At 42.2% G+C, this 19,280-nt stretch overlaps 1 protein-coding gene across 1 annotated transcript in view; it reads right to left on the bottom strand.

Moving 5' to 3' along the window:
* Positions 1-19,280, bottom strand: part of LOC147034962 (extracellular calcium-sensing receptor-like) — an 82,515-nt gene that overhangs the window by 48,510 nt on the left and 14,725 nt on the right. The window contains exons 3-6 of the mRNA XM_085860696.1: positions 16,009-16,282; positions 12,837-13,110; positions 2,661-3,150; positions 1,632-1,752 (exon numbers count right to left, since the gene is read on the bottom strand). Of these exons, the coding sequence (XP_085716822.1) occupies positions 1,632-1,752; positions 2,661-3,150; positions 12,837-13,110; positions 16,009-16,282 (1,159 nt within the window). The remainder of the gene's footprint in view (positions 1-1,631; positions 1,753-2,660; positions 3,151-12,836; positions 13,111-16,008; positions 16,283-19,280) is intronic.

The raw sequence follows: 19,280 nt of genomic DNA, 5'->3' as shown, positions 1-19,280 counted from the left end.
ACATGTGGCTCGTTTTTCTGACTCTGATCCTGCTCACCAGATTCTCTCAGCGAGGGAGTCTCATGAGTGGAGGAGGCCAGTGGGTCGACCACGTTCCTCATGGTTGCAACAGGTTGACCATCATCTCAAGGAGATGGGGATGGGCCTGGCATCTGCCTGGGGGATGGCCAGACGGAGGCCCCTGGAGTACCGGCGGAAAGTGGATACAGCGACGTGCTGTTCTGGCACATGCTCCCATACCTGACCTGATATTGATGCTGTCAAATACACCTTTATTTGGCATCAGACATGAAGCTTGTGGCCAATTTCATCAAAACCGTGTGCTTAGTTCAAGCGATAATGACTGAAGTGTTTACAGACTCATTAACTCACTGACTGACTGACTGACTGTCTGACTGTCTGACTTACCTACGAACACTGCTCGATCACAAAGCTCACCAGACTAAAGTCCAGGTGAGCTAAAAATGATTGCGTGGACCAAAATGTTTATGGAGACTGGCAGTATCTTGAAGAGGAAAGGGATAGACAAACCAAGCATACTTAAAATTGTGAGTTTCGAAAACTAAAGGTCAAATAGTGAGTTTCTAAACATGGTCTTGACGAATCTTTATATTAATTTTTAAGAAATATTCTTTCAGATGCTGCAAACCGGAAAGTTGTATCCATTTTCATTATTTTTTTGTGACTGCATTAATTTGGTGCAGTTGTGGTCACTCTATAGAGGGTGTTCCAAAAAGACCTGTACAAGTTTGATTGTTAATATATTTAGCACCACAAATGATACAATGACTTGGTTTACATGATGCAGAAACTCATAATTTTTCTTTATTTTCAGGTCTGGTGGCTCAATGTAAAATAAAATGGCGACTCCACAGGAGAAAGCTCAATGGGTCGAATGGTTCAGAGACGAGATCCAACACAAGTTCAGCGTAATTTCCACTCAAGGTATGGAAGGAATCTGCCATCATAGACTAGTATCAGAGAATGGTGCAAGAGATTTGAGGAGATTGGAAATTGTCAGAAACAGAAAAGTAGCGGAAATTGAGCGCAAGTGCAGCAGACGTTAATTAAGTGCATGAATCATTTCAACAAAGTCTCAGAAAATCAATTTGACATGCATCTGGACTACAGACCACCAATGTGCACAGAATTTTGCATAAAAGATTGAAGCTTTATGCCTATAAGGTGCAGATTCTGCAGGAACTTAAACCAAATGACAGACCCAAATGCAAGGTGTTTGCCTTGGAAATGCTCAGTTGCATCGAGAGAACAAAGATTTGCAGAAAAATGACATGTTCACAGACAATTCTTGCTTCCATGTATTGAGGAAGGTTAACCAGCAAAATGTGAGGATTTGGGGTTCTGAAAACCTCCACGTAGTGATTGAACACATAAGTGACAGTCCAAACGTCAATTGGAATTTTTTGTTGGATTCGTTTTACTTTGCGGAGGATAGAGAACTCAACAATTTGCATGAACATGTTGGAAGGATTTGCTTTCCCAAAGATGGAAGACCTGAAACCTGATATCATTTTTCAACAGGACAGTGCTTTCACTCATTGGGCTTTTATTGTTTGAGCCGTCCTGAATGAAAAATTTCCCAGTCACTGAATTGACGGAGATGGACAAACCAACTCGCCCTCATGATCACCAGACATAACCCCCTTAATTTCTTTCTGTTGGGGGTTGTCAAAGATGTTGTCTTCATCACCAAAGTGGCAAAGCTGCAGGATATTCGTTCTCGGATCACAGCTGCATGTGCATTGGTGGATGCAAACATGGTAAGCCGAACATGGCAAGAACTCATGTACTGCCATGATCTCCTGCACATGACAAACGGAGCTCACCTTGAAGTGTATTGATGATGTGCAGAAAACTTAATGATTTTTTAAAATCATATTAACCACAGGTGTCATTGTATCATCTGTGTTTCTAAATATATTACCAACCAAAGTTGTCCAGGGCTTTTTGAAACTGTATATTTGAAAAAGTTATACTGCATGAATTCAGGATTGAATTATGAAAGTAACATTGAGAATTTGCTTTACAATAAAAAATGACTAGTATTTTACTGTTGTAATAATATGTACTGCCTTATGAAATATTCCTACCAAAATAAGCAAAATTAAGCCACTTGAAAATTAATTTAGAGGAAACAAACCTGCCATGGTTGAAAATTCTCAATCAATGCACACGAATCATTTATAAATGGACCCTGCCCATGTTCACATTTTTGAATTCCTCGAAGTGCATGTGCTATGCTATAGACAGCCATGTATGTATTGTAAGTAATTCGAAGTTGGGCGACATCTGTAAATGGGGAGTATTCTTGATCAAGCTGTTCTTGCCCTGTGCACTTTTTCACTCCACTTTCCTTCAGCCAAGTGCAACCAAATGTCCTTTCCCATAGTTCCAATAAGAAATCGTTCAACAAACTTTCATTCTCTGCTGGTAGATCTTCACTTTCATTTTCCTCATCAAGTAGAAAGGAAAAATTATGGCTACTTCTTGATGTGAGCTGTAAATAATAGGTATCAGTTTGTCCAGAACAAATATCATACCTATAAATATTTTTCATTTGTGATATTTCTTTTGTTTTATTCCAGAATGAATCGAATCCATTGAATTTCTCATTGATATTGGAAGGTGAAAGGTCATACTTATCACTCATGACATATGCATTGCAACCACCTTTGACCTCAGATTTTGAGATGCCATTTACAAGAAAAAATAGACTTCCTGGAATACGAATATTAGGATCTGAGAAATTATTGAGAAATTTTTGTTTCATCGTGATATCAATACTTTGTAAAATAAATGGAATGCATAAATTGCTTGTATTTTGTGTCAATTGTATTTTGGTAAATTGTGATTTCTTCGCAGTTTTGTTTTGACTGCTTGGTTTAAAATCTGTAAGAAAATCTTTAAACCCAGGGATGTGACCCCTTCGTTGTGCAAATCCAATATTTCCTTCGAAAATATGAGAATAATGTTGTGTGGAAAGCAAAGGTGAAGTGACCCAGGGCTGAGTTGCGAGCCATGTTTTTCCTGTTATGTTTCTTCGCTTAATCTCCTGAGCAAAAGGAACAAGGTCGGGCTCACCACAATAAATCAAAATAACTTTAGTTTCAGTTGTTGACACAAGGGATCCTGCAAAACAACATGTTGTATTTCCATTGCCAGAGGATTTCTTGCATTTCATTTGGATACGTTTGTCCGCACAGAACATGTCAATTAATTTTGTCCTATTGAAATGAAATGATAATAGTCATGGTAATAATGATGATACTGATAATGGAACATAATACTAGTAGTAATAATAATAATAATTAATAATGGTGCCGAAATACATAAATTAATTACGTACTATTGAAACATGAGAACATCTCCTAATTATGTATTATTGAAATTATAATGATAATAATAATAATGGTATGTGAATATATCTATTAATTATGTACGAATGAAACATGCGTACATCTATTAATTACATTCCAATTGGAACGTGAGTATGTCTGTTAATTATGTGCTATTGAATTATGAGTTTGCCTATTAATTACACAAGCAGGCAATTCCTCCTCCCCCCCCCAATCTCCCTTTCCTCCTCCCACATTTTGTGGGCAATGTGCTGCGGCACATTCTTGGAAATGCACTTTATAATTTTTGGCATTTTTGAAAGGAATTTTATTGATCACAACATGCCCTACTTCATATCACAATTTTGAGAAGGTTCCATTTTATAATGCAGAAGATAAATGATAATGTTTTGTAGTCCCGACTACAACCAAAGGGGGTGCAAATTCTGCCACATATTTTCTTATTGTAACAGAATAAGATGGTACTCCATCATGGAATCCGAAAGTACTCCGAATGTAGGAAGGCATGGGAAAAAAATGGCTGCCCATTCAAATGTGTACAAAATCATGCACTTAAAAACTGTCATAGAGTGAAGTCATAAGCATTTAAAAGCCATGCATTGTATTCTGGAATGTTTTCATAAATAAGAAGAATGAAAAATATGCCAAAATGCATGGCTAAAGTACCAGATTGATAGACAGCTGCTGAAGCAATCTCTGAGGCTATTGGGCAAAATCCTGGACAGGTCTCCACTCTGACAGAGGATACTAAAATGGCTCAATCATCGCAGCAAGCCAGTATTCATTTTTCCAACCTTGGAAGGATGACAGGCTGAGTCAACCCCACCTGCTATTAATTCAACAGAAGGCAGGATTTGAATTCAGGACCCTGGGGTCCCAAGCCCACCACTTTCACCAATAAGCCAACACAAGGCATCTGGATCTCCAGTATCTCACAATCAAGCCCTGTTCATACCTTTTGGCAAATTCCGTTAAACTCCATCATGAGGCAGAGGAACAAAGATGGAAGGGTATTGGTTAGGTGATGCTCAAAAGACTTGGATGTTAGTCGACCTTGAAAGGTGTCCAAGTAATTATCCCTTCATCCAGGCAGTAGTGGAAAAAGGTACTGTGTCCTGATAGACGAACTCCTGTAGATGTCAATAGCACGATCAGATTTCATCTGTTGAACACTGATCTGTTCCAGACACTGTGGGGCCATAACTGTATTCTCTCACTGATGGGCACCTGATCTCCATTATTTTTAGAGTATGTGATCCCAGAAAGAACTGCTACCCCTGTATTATATAATTAATCATTTAAATCCCCTATCAAGAGCATTTGATAGATACGAGTTGTTGGGATAGAGGAAGGATTTCAGGGGAGGACAAAAGAGGAGTGACGGAGAAGTTTTGCAAGTGAATTTGTATTGGAGTAGAAAAGCTTTTCGGTGATAAAGCAATGGCAGTGTTGACAGACTTGAGCAGCTGCAGCTCAAAAGTCAAAACTCTGCACATGAGCAGTGAGGATATAATTGCCATACATTTTGAGAGGATTATAGAGTGGAAGGTCCGTCTCTCGTAATGAGGCAGGCCTCTTTAGGGAATGTACTCCTTCTCCTTGACTTCAACGGAATCCTAATAAATGAGCAGGGTAAACAATGCTTGCCCTTCGCATTCCTGGTGGGATGTCCACATTCAGTGGAACTCCTTTATGGTGGTCAAACCAAGCAAAAGGAAAGGAATGACTTTGGAATCATGGAATGTCAGAACTCTACTAGATGCCTAAAATAACAATTTAACTTTGAAACACTCAATCATTTTGGAGAGAGAGTTGCTGAGTTATGCCATTCAAATGTGCTATTCGCAAGAAGAATTACATGTTCTTCTGATCAGGCAAAAACCATGACGAATGTAGGTAAGCAGGAGTTGGTTTTGCCATCTCCAACAATGAGCTATCAGATCTTCCCCAAAGCTGTAAATGACACTACACCACCAACTCGACAAAAATACCTTTGTAACAATCGTGACTGCCCATGTACCAATTCTGCCAAGAAATTGTGAAGCGAAGCAGTGCTTCTGTGAAGATTTAAACCAAGTCATGCGATGCATTCCTTGTTCATGTTCATCATTCTTGATTCGTCATTCTTCTTCAGACAAAATCATCATTCTTGTAGATTAAAATTCCAGAGTTGGAGCAGTCCACACAGCTTTGAACAGATTATTTGGGAAATTTGGTCGAGGGAAATGTAAATCTAATAGGGTACTGCTACTGTTTCTTCTTCTTCTTCTTCTTCTTCTTCCTCTTTCGGCTTGCTCCCGCTAGGGGTCGCCACAGCGGACCAACTGTCTCCATTTTGCTCTATCCTCCACATCTTCCATTGACACTCCAACCACCCGCATGTCCGCCCTCACCGCATCCATGAACCTCTTCTTTGGCCTTCCTCTTCTCCTCCTGCCTGGCGGCTCCATCTTCAACATCCTTCTCCCGATATACTCCGTTTCCCTCCTGTGCACATGTCCAAACCATCTCAATCTCGCCTCTCTCACTTTGTCTCCAAACCGTCCTACCTGCGCTGTCCCTCTAATACACTCATTTCTTATCCTGTCCATCCTCGTCACTCCCAACGAGAATCGCAGCATCTTTAACTCTGCCACCTCCAGCTCCGCTTCCTGTCTTTTTGTTAGTGCCACCGCCTCCAAACCATACAACATAGCTGGTCTCACTACCGTCTTGTACACTTTCCCCTTCACTCTTGCAGCTACCCTTCTGTCACAAATCACTCCTGCAACTCTTCTCCACCCACTCCATCCTGCCTGCACTCTCTTTTTCACTTCTCTCCCACACTCTCCGTTACTTTGGACAGTTGATCCCAAGTATTTAAACCAATCCACCTTCCCCACCTCAACTCCTTGCAACTGCACCATACCACCACCCTCCCTCTCATTTACGCACATGTACTCCGTCTTACTCTGACTGACTATCATTCCCCTTCTCTCCAGTGCGTACCTCCACCTCTCAAGGCTCGATTCAGCCTGCTCCCTACTCTCCCTACAGATCATGATGTCATCCGCGAACATCATGGTCCATGGAGACTCCAGTCTGATCTCGTCCGTCAACCTGTCCATCACCATTGCAAACAGGAAAGGGCTCAGAGTCGATCCTTGGTGCAATCCCACTTTAACCTTAAACCGGTCCGTCATTCCTACCGCACACCTCACCGCTGTCACACTGTCCTCATACATATCCTGCACGATCCTCACATACTTCTCCACCACTCCCGACTTCCTCATACAATGCCACAACTCCTCTCTTGGCACCCTATCATAAGCTTTCTCTAAATCCACAAACACACAATGTAACTCTTTCTGGCCTTCCCTATACTTCTCCATCAACATTCTCAAAGCAAACATCGCATCAGTGGTGCTCTTTCCTGGCATAAACCCATATTGCTGCTCACAGATCGTCACCTCTCCTCTCAACCGAGCTTCCACTACTCTTTCCCACAACTTCATGGTGTGGCTTAACAACTTTATCCCTCTGTAATTTCCACAGCTCTGCACATCACCCTTATTCTTGAAAATCGGAATCAGTACACTTAATCTCCACTCTTCAGGCATCCTCTCACTTTCCAAGACTTTATTAAACAATCTGGTTAACAACCCCACTGCCATCTCTCCTAAGCACTTCCATGCCTCCACTGGTATACCATCTGGGCCAACCGCCTTTCCACTTTTCATCTTCTTCATAGCAGTCCTCACTTCATCCTTACTGATCCACCCCACTTCCAGATTCACTATCTCCACCTCTTCCAACCTTCTCTCTCTCTCATTTTCTTCATTCATCAGCTCCTCAAAGTACTCCATCCACCTTCTCAACACACTCTCCTCGCTCGTCAGCACATTCCCATTTGCGTCCTTTATCACCCGAACCTGCAGCACATCCTTCCCAGCTCGGTACCTCTGTCTTGCCAATCGGTATAAATCCTTTTCCCCTTCTTTTGTATCCAACTTCTTATACAGCTCGTCATATGCCTTTTCCTTGGCCTTTGCCACCTCTCTTTTTGCTTTTCGACGCCACTCCTTATACTCCTGCCGACTTTCTTCATCTCTCTGACTATCCCACTTCTTTTTAGCCAACCCCTTCTTCCTTATACTTTCCTGTACTTCCTCATTCCACCACCAAGTCTCCTTATCTTCCTTCCTCTGTCCAGATGTCACACCAAGTACCTTCCGAGCTATCTCCCTCACAACTTCTGCTGTCGTTGCCCAATCATCCCACCCATCTTTACCACCATCCAGCGCCTGTCTCACCTCCTCCCTAAATTTCACGCAACAGTCTTCCTCCTTCAGCTTCCACCATCTGCTCCTTGGTTCAGCCCTCACTCTCTTCCTCAACCTCACCTCGAAAGTCATCCTACAGACCACCAATCGATGCTGTCGAGCTACACTCTCCCCTGCCACAACCTTACAGTCACTAATCTCTTTCAGGTTGCATCTCCTACTTAAGATGTAATCCACCTGTGTGCACTTACCTCCACTCTTGTATGTCACCCTGTGTTCCTCCTTCTTCTTGAAATACGTGTTTACCACTGCCATTTCCATTCTTTTTGCAAACTCTACCACCATTTGCCCTTCCACATTTCTCTTGTTGAGACCGTACCTCCCCATCACCTCCTCATCCTCTTTATTCCCTTCCCCAACATGTCCATTGAAATCTGCTCCAATCACCACTCTTTCATCCTTGGATACACTCTCCACCACTTCATCTAACTCACTCCAGAAATCTTCTTTATATTCCATCTCACACCCCATATGTGGGGCATATGCACTGATGACATTCATCATCACCCCTTCAATTTCCAACTTCACACTCATCACTCGGTCAGACACCCTCCTCACCTCCAATACCCTCTTGACATGATCTTCCTTCAGGATTATCCTGACACCATTTCTCCTCCCATCCACACCATGGTAGAACAGTTTGAAACCACCTCCAATGCTCCTCGCCTTACTCCCCATCCACTTGGTCTCTTGTACACACAGTATGTCCACCTTTCTTCTCTCCATCATATCAGCCAACTCTCGCCCTTTGCCAGTCATCGTCCCAACATTCAGAGTTCCAACTCTCACCTCCACACTTCTACCCTTCCCCCTCTCCCACTGCCTCCGGACTCGCCTTCTCCGTCTCCTTCTCCTCCTTCGCCCAGCAGTAGCACAATTTCCACTGGTACCCTGCTGACCACCGGTACCGGTGGCGGTCGTTGGTAACCCGGGCCTCGACCGATCCGGTATGGAAATTCGTTTTGTTGTCCGCATAATGATTTGGCATAGGTTTTTACGCCGGATGCCCTTCCTGACGCAACCCTGGTCGCCTCTTACGACACACAGGGATATGGTACACCTATTCTAACCGGGGCATACACCGGGCCCAGTACAACTGGTGCTCATTTCGCCGACCTCGGAAGGACCTCGGAAGTACCCTCGGAAGGGTACTGCTACTGTTTCTGTGTAAGGAATTTTATGGGCTCTTTCCAATACTTTCTAGTATGTTTCTGATAAATGGTTCGATTCTTAGCAACACCTCCTCAACTGTCATCACTGGAAGGATTGATCTGCATTCTACAATTTAATGTAACATTTGGGTTATGGGAAGTACTGACTACTTAATCAGCCAACAGTTGTTATGGGCATGATTCAAGCTGCAAATTAATATCAGAACGAGAGCAGCCACATTAAAAATAAGAAACTCAATGTTTCAATCTTCGGCAGTCAAAAGTGAAAATAGAGCATCTTTAAAAAACAAGTATCAGTCATGCACTACATAGCTGTTCAGATGACAGAAATAAAGGTAATGTGAAAGATCACTGGTGCACCTCCCAGGAAGCTGTATGCAGTGCAGTGTCCTTGTCATTTGGCCAACCAACACGCAAGCATGCTGACTTAACTGGTTTGATGAGAATGATTATAACATCTACGACCTCTCACATCTACGACCTCACAGGGCCAGAATCATCTGCCTTCAGAAACCAGACTCCACTATTACAGAGGAGAAACTCAAAAAAAGCTAAAGATAACCTTCATTGACAACTACAACACATGGAGGACCTCTAATAGAACATGAAAGCAGAGTAGTTTCAAGAACTCGCAGAAAAGAAAACAAAGCCTCAATGCTGCCTTGAAGACCACCTATGAGCTTTGCAGTTCATCAACTTGCCCTGTGCAATCTGCTGATGGAAATACACGACTAACTGAACAGACGTTATCCATCCATTGGGAGCATACTCTGTGCAGAGCATTGGTGCTGCCGAAGCAGTCTCTTGGACTATTAGGCACAATTCTAGACAGGACTGTCAGAACTTTTCGGTTCTAATATCTAATACTTCGGAATCTAATACCACTCTGACACAGGAAACCAGCAAGCTGGGACTCATTTTGCTGACCTCGGAAGGATGGTTAACTCAGGCTGAGTTAACCCCACCTGGTATTAATTCAACAGCCAAGCAGGATTTGAACTCAGGATCCAAGGATCCTAAGCCACCACCTGGCACAGACATTATGTCACTGGAAAGAACATTTTGAGGATTTCTCAAAAAACTTCACTGTGAGAAATCACCTCTTACAGTTAGTGAATCAGCAACGAACACATGAAGATCTTGGCAACCCACCTACATGCCATTAAGCTGCTGATGCTATCAATCTTATCGTGAATAGGAATACCCCTGGTCTAGATCAGATACCTGCAGAAGTGTACAAACATGCTGGTGCTCCACTATTGCTTGTGCTGCCTGCTGTGCATGAGCTGTTCGCAGACTGTTGGGATGCTGATGATCTCCCCCCAAGCTTTCAGAGATGCCACAATTTTATCAATTTTCAAGCATAAATGGAATCTTCAGCCCTGCAGTAATTGTCCAGGAATCTCCGCTTTCCATTACTGGAAAAATCCTTGCAAAGATGCTGCTTCACAGACTGTAAATAATCAGTGAACCCATCCCACCAAGCCACCCAGAGCTGCTTCCACAGTGACTGCAGCACAACTGATATGATCTTCACCCTATGTCAACTTCAGTAGAAGACAGTCGCACAAAAAATTCCACAGTTCAATATATTTTAGGTTTTTCAAAAGCCTTTGATTCAAACTGCAATGAGGCCTTATAGAAGATCTTGGCAAAGTATGTATTCCCTCATAAACTCATTGCAATGATTTGGAAGTTCCACGGTAACATGAAGGACAAGTAGAAATATCACAATCAACATTCCAACCATTTTCTGAAATTAACAGAGTTAAACAGGGCTGAGTGTTTGCTCCAACATGATTCACTTTGTACCCGTCTGCCATCTTGGGAATTGTATTTCAAGATGTCATCGATCAAGGTACATTAACACCAGAAATAACGGGCAGTTGTTCAACCTCCATCAACTACACACAAAGTAAAAGGCAACTCAACGATGTGTGTTTTAGTTACTGTCTGCAGATGATATTGCCCTTATAGCTCACTCACTGACCACCATCCAGCACGTGATCAAAAAGTTTGCAGACATTACAGACATCAACAGTTTTGGTCAATCTGCTTACATCAAAAAGACTGGAGTAAATGCATTACCATCCCCTCGTGCTGTTTATCCATTCATCCTTTGGGACCATACTCTATACAGAGCATTGGTGCTGCCAAAGCAGTCTCCTGGGCTAATGGTACAATCCTGGACAAGTCACCACTCCGACACAGGATACCAGCAAGCTGGCACTCATTTTGCAAACCACATAAGGATGACAGGCAGAGTCAACCCCACCAAGTACAAATTCAACAGCCAAGGGGGATTTGAACACAGGATCCTCAGATCCCAACTCGGATCCCAAGCCCACCATCCAAAACCATTAAGCCAACAACAGGCATACTACTATTTATGGAAGACCAGAATATTAATCAACATTATATCAAATGGTGTAGACAAGTACACATACCTCAACAGCACAGTATCGATTGACAATAGCCTTGAAGCAGAGCTTGTTGCTAGAATTTCCTGCACAGCAGGTGCTTTGGCCAACTAAAGAAGAAACTATGGTCTCAGCATCCTAACTCTAATTACTGCACTGGTGTTTTTATGTGTTTGTTTGTTGGGCAGCTACTCCTACAGTTCTGAGCCGATTACATCCAGACTTGTGACATGGGATCAGCACGACCCCACTTAATGTATTGGGGTGTTTTTATCTTTGCTGGTGTTCTTGGAGGGGGATGAAAGTTCTCTAAGTAAATGTGTATTGTGTTGTGCTGCCTCTATGTGAAGGAGGGTATTACATGTGTCTGTCATTTACAGTCCAGTATTCCCATCCCCACGTTTTCCAGTGCAAATGAGGTGTATTGAATTATAAGCATAGGTATGTTTTTCCTTCACGCACGTAACCTGGGTTAGGTTTTGTTGCCGATACAGAGCTGTCAGTTGCCTATATGCCACCCAAATAAAGGTATGCATCAGAAGACCATTTTGCATGCTTGGAACAAGATCACTTGGGGAACTTGGAACTTGGGGTGGGTAGGTACTCTGTTAGTAGTATTAAATTCCCCACAAAATGCAAAGTATATCGAGCTGTTGTTCCACCATTTCTCCTCTACTCAACTTGAGATCTATAGTCTAAAAAGGTATGTAAACAAGCTGACCAATATCAACCGATGCCATCTTCACTCAATTGTTGATATCAAATTGTAGGATCATGTGACAAATGCAGATGTTTTGCTATATACCAACATGCCAAGTGTGAAGATTATCTTACTGGGAAGATAACTGAAATGAATGGGACAAACAGCGAAAATGAATGACAATCACACCCAGAAACCAGTGTTCCACGGAGAGCTCTCTTTCGGCAACCATCACCATACTCACTCGAAGCTGTGGTACTGCCTAAACGATATTAAACAGAAGCCAGCATTCCCCTGGAGAGCTGAGAGGAATCATCCAAGTGGCGATCAGCTTGGTGCCATGCAGTTTGATGAGGTGCAAATAATGCTGAGCCCAATCAAAATTTGTGAGCAGAGGCCAGACAACAAAGGTGGGATCAACCAGGTCAACATCAACCAGAGCAACAGCACTCAGTTTCCCAGTGTGACTGTGGCAGACATATCTCCAGCAGTATAGGACTCTACTCACACTGACTATAAAGTAACCATAAGCCTTGACACCCCCAATTTCCGTTGAGACACCAATATCATCTTCAGAATGAAGGGACAGCAACTTATCCAACAATCTTTTTTTTTTTTCAACGCATTGAACGGTGATTTGGGGTTTCATTTAAGATTGGAGAAAACGTTTCACAAAAGAACATTTCAAAACTCTTTGTTGAAAAAGATAGGTTTCAAAACTACATAAACAACACAATCACTTTGCAGTTTTTATCAGCTTAATGATTAGGTCGCTTCGTCTCATTATCTTCCAATTGTATAAATATAACCTGCACTGGTCTGCTTTTCTGTGACCAATAACTTACCAAGCCATTTAATGTGATTCACATCTTTGACTTTTGGAATCAGTTCTTCAAATGCAACGCAATGACCAAATTTTTTTATCTCCAGAAGAAACTGAGACATACCACTGATGCCAAAGTCATCATCAGCTGCAAGAGCTCCAACATAGAGCCAATCAAAGTAGTGCACAAGATGGGCAAAGGCAGAAGCTTGGTACGTATCACTTGGAATTGTGCGTAGGAAGGATGGAAACCTTTTTTTGTCACTGAGACATTTACAAGTTGAAGAAAAACTAATCTGAAAATACAATAACCTGTATAATTATTTCTTTAATTGGAAGATAACAATCACTTATTGGTAATGTTGTATAATTTGTATGAGGAAACTTTTGAATTCTGAAATTTCTAACAACTTTTGTTGGTGCATGATAAAGATACAATATTGTCTTTTGACGATGAGAAGGTTAGTTACCAAGGGTACTACTCAAGCCAAATTCAAAACCCTGCGCAAATTAGCTTCATTCTAATGTCAGTCCTTGATCTCCTAAACATATGACATGGATCAATAATAAGAGTATTGTTACACTTCTGGACAGTGTGTTTTAAAATCGTACATATGAAAATTGTGCAGACAAAAATAAATGGTAAACACCTTCTCTTAGTTCATTTTGTAACTGGTTTATCCAAGTTTCTATGTTTCTTTTGTCCCCAAAAACTCTCAAGAACTCTCACCTTGTATTACAAGCTTTCCTGTTAAAAAATTGAAATGTCTGGTTGGGCACATTGGTATGTGAACAAGATACTCTCACAAGCCTACAAATTGTAATTATATAGTATGTTGTTATGGTGTCGGAAAACTTAAACCAGGGGGAGAGCATACATGTACATGGAGGTGACCCGAGGATCAGTTAGTTCGTTAGTCTTTGTAGAGATAGTCCTTGGTCCCTTGTCAAAGGGCTGCCCAGCCTAGGGTAGGCAGGCATTGGCTGGGCTGTATTTGTTCTGTTTAATGTCTCCCCCACTCCCTCTGTGACTTTCAATCTTTCCTCCTTTACCCCATCGGCTGTTTCAATGATCCACCAATAATCTCCCCTCCATTAAACATCCTGTCAATGGTCCCACCTTCACCCCATTGGTCTTACCTTCAATCCCGCCACTGTTCGGTCATCCCTCCGTTGTCCGGGGTTCCTTTCAGTGTTCCCTCAGTCTGTGCATTGCTTGGGAACCCATTGGGTGCTCTCACATGCATGTTCGTGTCGCGTGTCACATGAATATTCATGGCGCTTACTGCTCGTCGTGGCCTGTGAGGTGCGGCACTTCTCGTGGGCGTGTAGAGTGCAAAACAGTTCATGTGGATGTTTTATTGCGCGAAGGATGGAGTTCGGGGACTCTCATCATGGCTTTAGGTGCGTTATGGCGGCGCAGTGGCGGTGCTGAATGTACCCTCAGACCAGCTTGGTATTTTCCACAATTGGCATCATTTTCCACCCTCATCAGTTGTGGACCAATGGGAGGGAGAGAAGGCTTGTGGGAAGATGGGAAGAAAGCTTATGCAAAGGATAAGCAGAAAGGCAAAGAGAAGCATACAGTATGGGCTCACAAGCGTAGAAACGAAAAGCACAATACCTTCTTTACCCCTCCACACAACCAATCTTTCTGCAGGAGCTTGTATCTGAGTAGAGTCAAAGTGTCAAGTCATTGATGCAAGTTTCCTGGGAAGATGTGTTTATGTAAAGGTAAGGGAAATGTATTTGTGCCTGTAAATATCCTCGAATTGCTTACGATGCCATCTCTTGATTTTTCCTGTCCCACCATTTTTCTGTGAGTGTTCCCGCCATTTTTGAATTTGAATTTTCCTGCCATTTCTCACTTTGATTTGATTTTCTTAATTGCCATTCCTCACGACATTTCCTGCCCTTTCGCCGATTTGCTTGTGCAATAAATGAATGAAACTGTTGATTCGTGTCCTGACTTATCCTGCTCGCATTTGATTTGGGATCGCGCTCCTGAGGCGATTGGTCTGAGTTTACGATTGGAATGGTAGCCCAGAGAGTGGCACATGGTGTTGGTTCACTTGCCAATTAGGTAGCCGCCACAGTCGCCGACACGATTCCCTATCGACTCCATTCATCTCGAAAGTACAGTAAACCTACCTTAGGTATGATTTCACAGATGATAGTCATCTTTTCAGAGACTCAGGATATCCTTTTGGGGGTCCTCGAGGTGCTGAATGGGGAGTTAGAGCCACTGGGATTACGGTTCTCCTCGGTCGAAACTAAGATCCAGGCTTTCAATGACATCTTGGACGCTGTTATCTTGTCTGTTTGCGGTGAGGATGTTGAGGTCATGGAGAGATTCACTTATCTTGGCAGTGATATTCATGTCTCCGCTGGCTGTTATCAGAAGTTAATAGACATCTGGGTCAGGCCTGGGGAGTAATGGATTCACTTAATCAAGGGGTGTGGCACTGTTGGTAGGTATGTAGGAGGACGAAAGTCCAAGTCTTCACATCCTTGGTGCTTCCAGTCTTGCTCTTTGAATGTGAGATTTGGACTACTGTGAACTTAATTCCTTTGGTACCAGGTCACTTCGGAGAATCTGTGACAATCACTGTTCAGCCTTTGTATCCAACGAGTGGTTGCTGAGAGAGACTCAAATTAGATTTGTTACCTGCATAGTCCGTGAGTGCCAGATGCGGCTTTGTGGATGTGTGGCTCGTTTTCTGGAAGCTGATCCTGCTCACCAGATTCTCTCAGCAAGGGAGCCTCGTGAATGGAGGAGGCCAATGGGACGACCACACTCTTCATAGTTGCAGAAGGTTGATCAGCATCTCAAGGAGTTGGGGATGGGCCACACATCTGCCTGGGGGATGGCCAGACAGAAGCCGCTGGAGTGCCGGCGGAAGTGGATGCAATGACACGCTACTCTGGTGGATGCTCCCATACCTGATCTGACCCCAACACTCTCCATCCTCTACTTAACACTGTTCAATTTTCTCTATATCCAAAAAGTGAGTGGATACACACTGTTCCTGAGTATGTGTTTGGAAAGGTGGAGATGGAATTGGGGAGAACATGCTATCACGAGTTTTGTAACAACGGTCAAAAAACCAATTTCTGTTACTTGACTGGTACTCTTTACGATGACAGTTGAGGATTACATCATTGCTTTTCAAGCTGTATCACAAGAAACACACTTGTGGAATGAAGTAGAGGCTCAACATTCGAGACACTGTCATGGAAAGTGTAGAACCGGAGGTTGCTATTGCAGCTCCAATAAGGCATGCATTATCCATTCCAGTTTCATGTTCCAAAAAGCTCACAGCTGAGTCTAAAGTGTTTGGGATACTAAAGCATGAATCATAAATCACATATCCAAGTGTCACATTTTGGAGTAGGTCGGGATCTTTGTTAATTTCGTTGATGGCAAACACCATTCCCATTGTCCACCGAAGTGTTCTCGGGTTAAAACTGAAAATACAATCAGAAAGACATTTCCACACATTATTTTAAGTCTTGTTTCTACAGGATGTGTGGAATGCACAAACATCTTATTACCCAATATCATATCACGTCATTATGTAACCCTGCAACCAATAAATATCAAGACGACAACCTTCCCTTGCACCTTCAACTGTAAAAAATAAGATTAAAAAAAACCTAGTGAAGAGCACATGTAACACAAGAAAACAAATAGAAATTACAGACACTCATCAGGACTTGTTTGTGTGGTGTTTGTGTAGTTTTGTGTGGGTTTGTGTACTCGAGTGTTACATAATTAACTAAAATGGCAACTTGATAGAGCGCATACCTACACCATGTAATGCCTGGTCCACGAGAACATTTCAGGCACAATACATTTTTGAAATATCATGCCATTTCTCGTTTTTGGCTACATCTCTCAATGGTGAAGAATTACTTTAAAATTAAATAATTCTCGTATCCAGATCCAGATACGGATCTTCACCAAAATCGAAGCAATTCGTCCTGACCAAACACCCAACCTATCCACCAAGTTTCGTCCAAATCCGTCGACAATATTTTGAGATATCGTGCTAGATATCGGTTTAGCCCTATCTCTCAACGGTGAAGAATCACTTAAAAAAACTACAAGGACACTCGGTAGAACGCACACCTCTGCCACGTAATGCCTGATCCACGAGAACATATCGGGCCGAACACATTTTTGAAATATCATGTTATATAGTACTATATCATTTTGGCCCTGTCTCTCAATGGTGAAGAATCCTTAAAAAAAAAAATTCTCAATTCCAGATCTGGATTCACATCTTCACCAAAATCGAATCAACTATTCCTTCTCACACATCCAACATGTTATGTTCACCAAGTTTCATCCAAGTCTGTCTCCAACTTTTTCAGATATCGTGCTCTATATCGTTTTTGGCACTATCTCAATGGTGAAGAATCGCTTAAAGAATTATCATAGCCAGATCCAGATCTTCACCAAAATCTAAACATTTCGTCCTTGTCACACACTGAACCTGCTCCCCAAAATTTCATCCAGATCCGCCCACAACTTTTTGAGATATCCTGCACAAAAACAAACAAACAAATAGACAGAAAGGGTTAAAATATAACCTCCTTCGCCTTCAGTGGTGTAGGTAATAATAGACAAAAGTAGAACTGCTACTTTGAAACTGTTGTCAGTAATGACCAGGTACCAAGACGACCCGCTTTAATGCGACCCCGCTTTGACCAGACACTTGACCCTGACCCATGACGATTATTATTATTCAATTCAGAATGATATTACAAAAATTCAATTCAAAACAAACGGAAGAAAAAATAGGCAAAGTACTCTGCAGTGGAATCATCAGAAGGAACCCAAACAAAGAAAAAGCAAAGATGAATTCATCAGGACTAACCTGGATAGGATTCAGGTTTCAATTGCTATTCCTATATGCTCAATCCCATCCAGGCACAACCAAATGAGCTCAGGTTGAAGTTTAAAGCTTATGTTACCTATCACGACAAGATCATAATTGTGAAGTTTCACGTCGATCGATGACGCGATTCAAGAGCAATATTTAAAAAAATTTCATTCAATCCAATATGGCTGCCAGACCAAGTGACCCTATCAATTATAAGTTAACACCCTGGTATCCCCAAGGTTTGGGGAAGAGATGTGTGAAGTTTACTTTTTATTTGATGTTGCGGATACTGAGATGCAGAGTTGGCAAAGTTTTTTTCTTTTTTTCAACATGGCTGCCACAGTACACGACATATGATATCAAAATTATCTTTGAAATATTCCAGATGAGTAGTTGCTGCCTTGGTGAAAATTTTGTGTCAGTCCGACAAGCGGTTCTCTCCCGGGCATTTTTAAAATTCAATCAGCAAGCACTGTGGGATATATATATATATATATATATATATATATATATATATATATATATATATATATATATATATATATATATATATATATATATATATATATATATATATATATGTAGTTACTAATTCTCGCCTGCCGGCGTGCGAACGACCGCTTTTAACCGAATTGCGGCCGTACGCCCACCGGACGAACAATTCAGTCATGACTTTCTGGAACAACGTCGAAAAACAGTCACGGGTGTGCTCCAAGCACACCACAACCTTGTCCGCACTCTAACCGCACGCTACAGGGTCCGATCGCTAAATAATCGATTTACCTAATTATTTGCGCGGGTCGATTACCGAGAGATTGTACCTCAGTGAGGCCTGCTTGAATACGAGCCGCTTAAGCAGCTCGCTCCATTTTCGGATAACCGAGTGGGGTATTATTGCGAGGCCTCACTGGACCCGATTCTATTATCGGCTATTAAAAAGCCCGCTACTATTCCGAAATGCAATACGGCAGTTCAATGGAGGGAAAATGACGTGGCGAACAGGTCAACATTCAAAAAACAAACCAATGTCACCCACAGGGTGACCCGTATCTTGCCAAAAGGTGACCACGTGTGACTTCTTTAAGGTCACACTGAGGTGAACAGAGCTGCAATCCACCAGGAGCGACTCCTTGAGGAATATGTGCCGACGAGAGATTCCGATGAGAATCGTTCTACAGGGTAACCATGAAAAATATGCGTTTTCCTCATAACGTCACCAAATGATGTCATAATGTCTCAAGCTTGACATATCTGGAAAGCACTCATCGAGGTGTTCAATTTGAGGTATTACACGATATGGTACCTAAGATTTCAAAATTTGACCTTGGGGTCAAAAACTTTCGACCTCCAGCGCGAGCCATGAAGGTCAAGGCCTATCACCACCAAAAATTAATCAGCTGAGCACCAGACCATGAACTATATTCCCATGAAGTTTGAAGACGATCCGATCAAAATTACTCAAAAAAATAAGGGTTTCGTCGACTCCCCCGATTTGTGACAGTGACGTTGACCTTTGACCTTAAAAATTTTATGCACTGAAAGGGACCTCTATAGGCCTCTGATATGTGAAGTTACAA

This window comes from Eptatretus burgeri, chromosome 1, assembly GCF_056783735.1.
Source record: "Eptatretus burgeri isolate ZD-2024b chromosome 1, Ebu_testis_v1, whole genome shotgun sequence".
NCBI classification, from domain to species: Eukaryota; Metazoa; Chordata; class Myxini; order Myxiniformes; family Myxinidae; genus Eptatretus; species Eptatretus burgeri.
The sequence above is the reverse complement of the archived record's forward strand: the minus strand, read 5'-3'. Positions and strand labels throughout refer to the sequence as shown.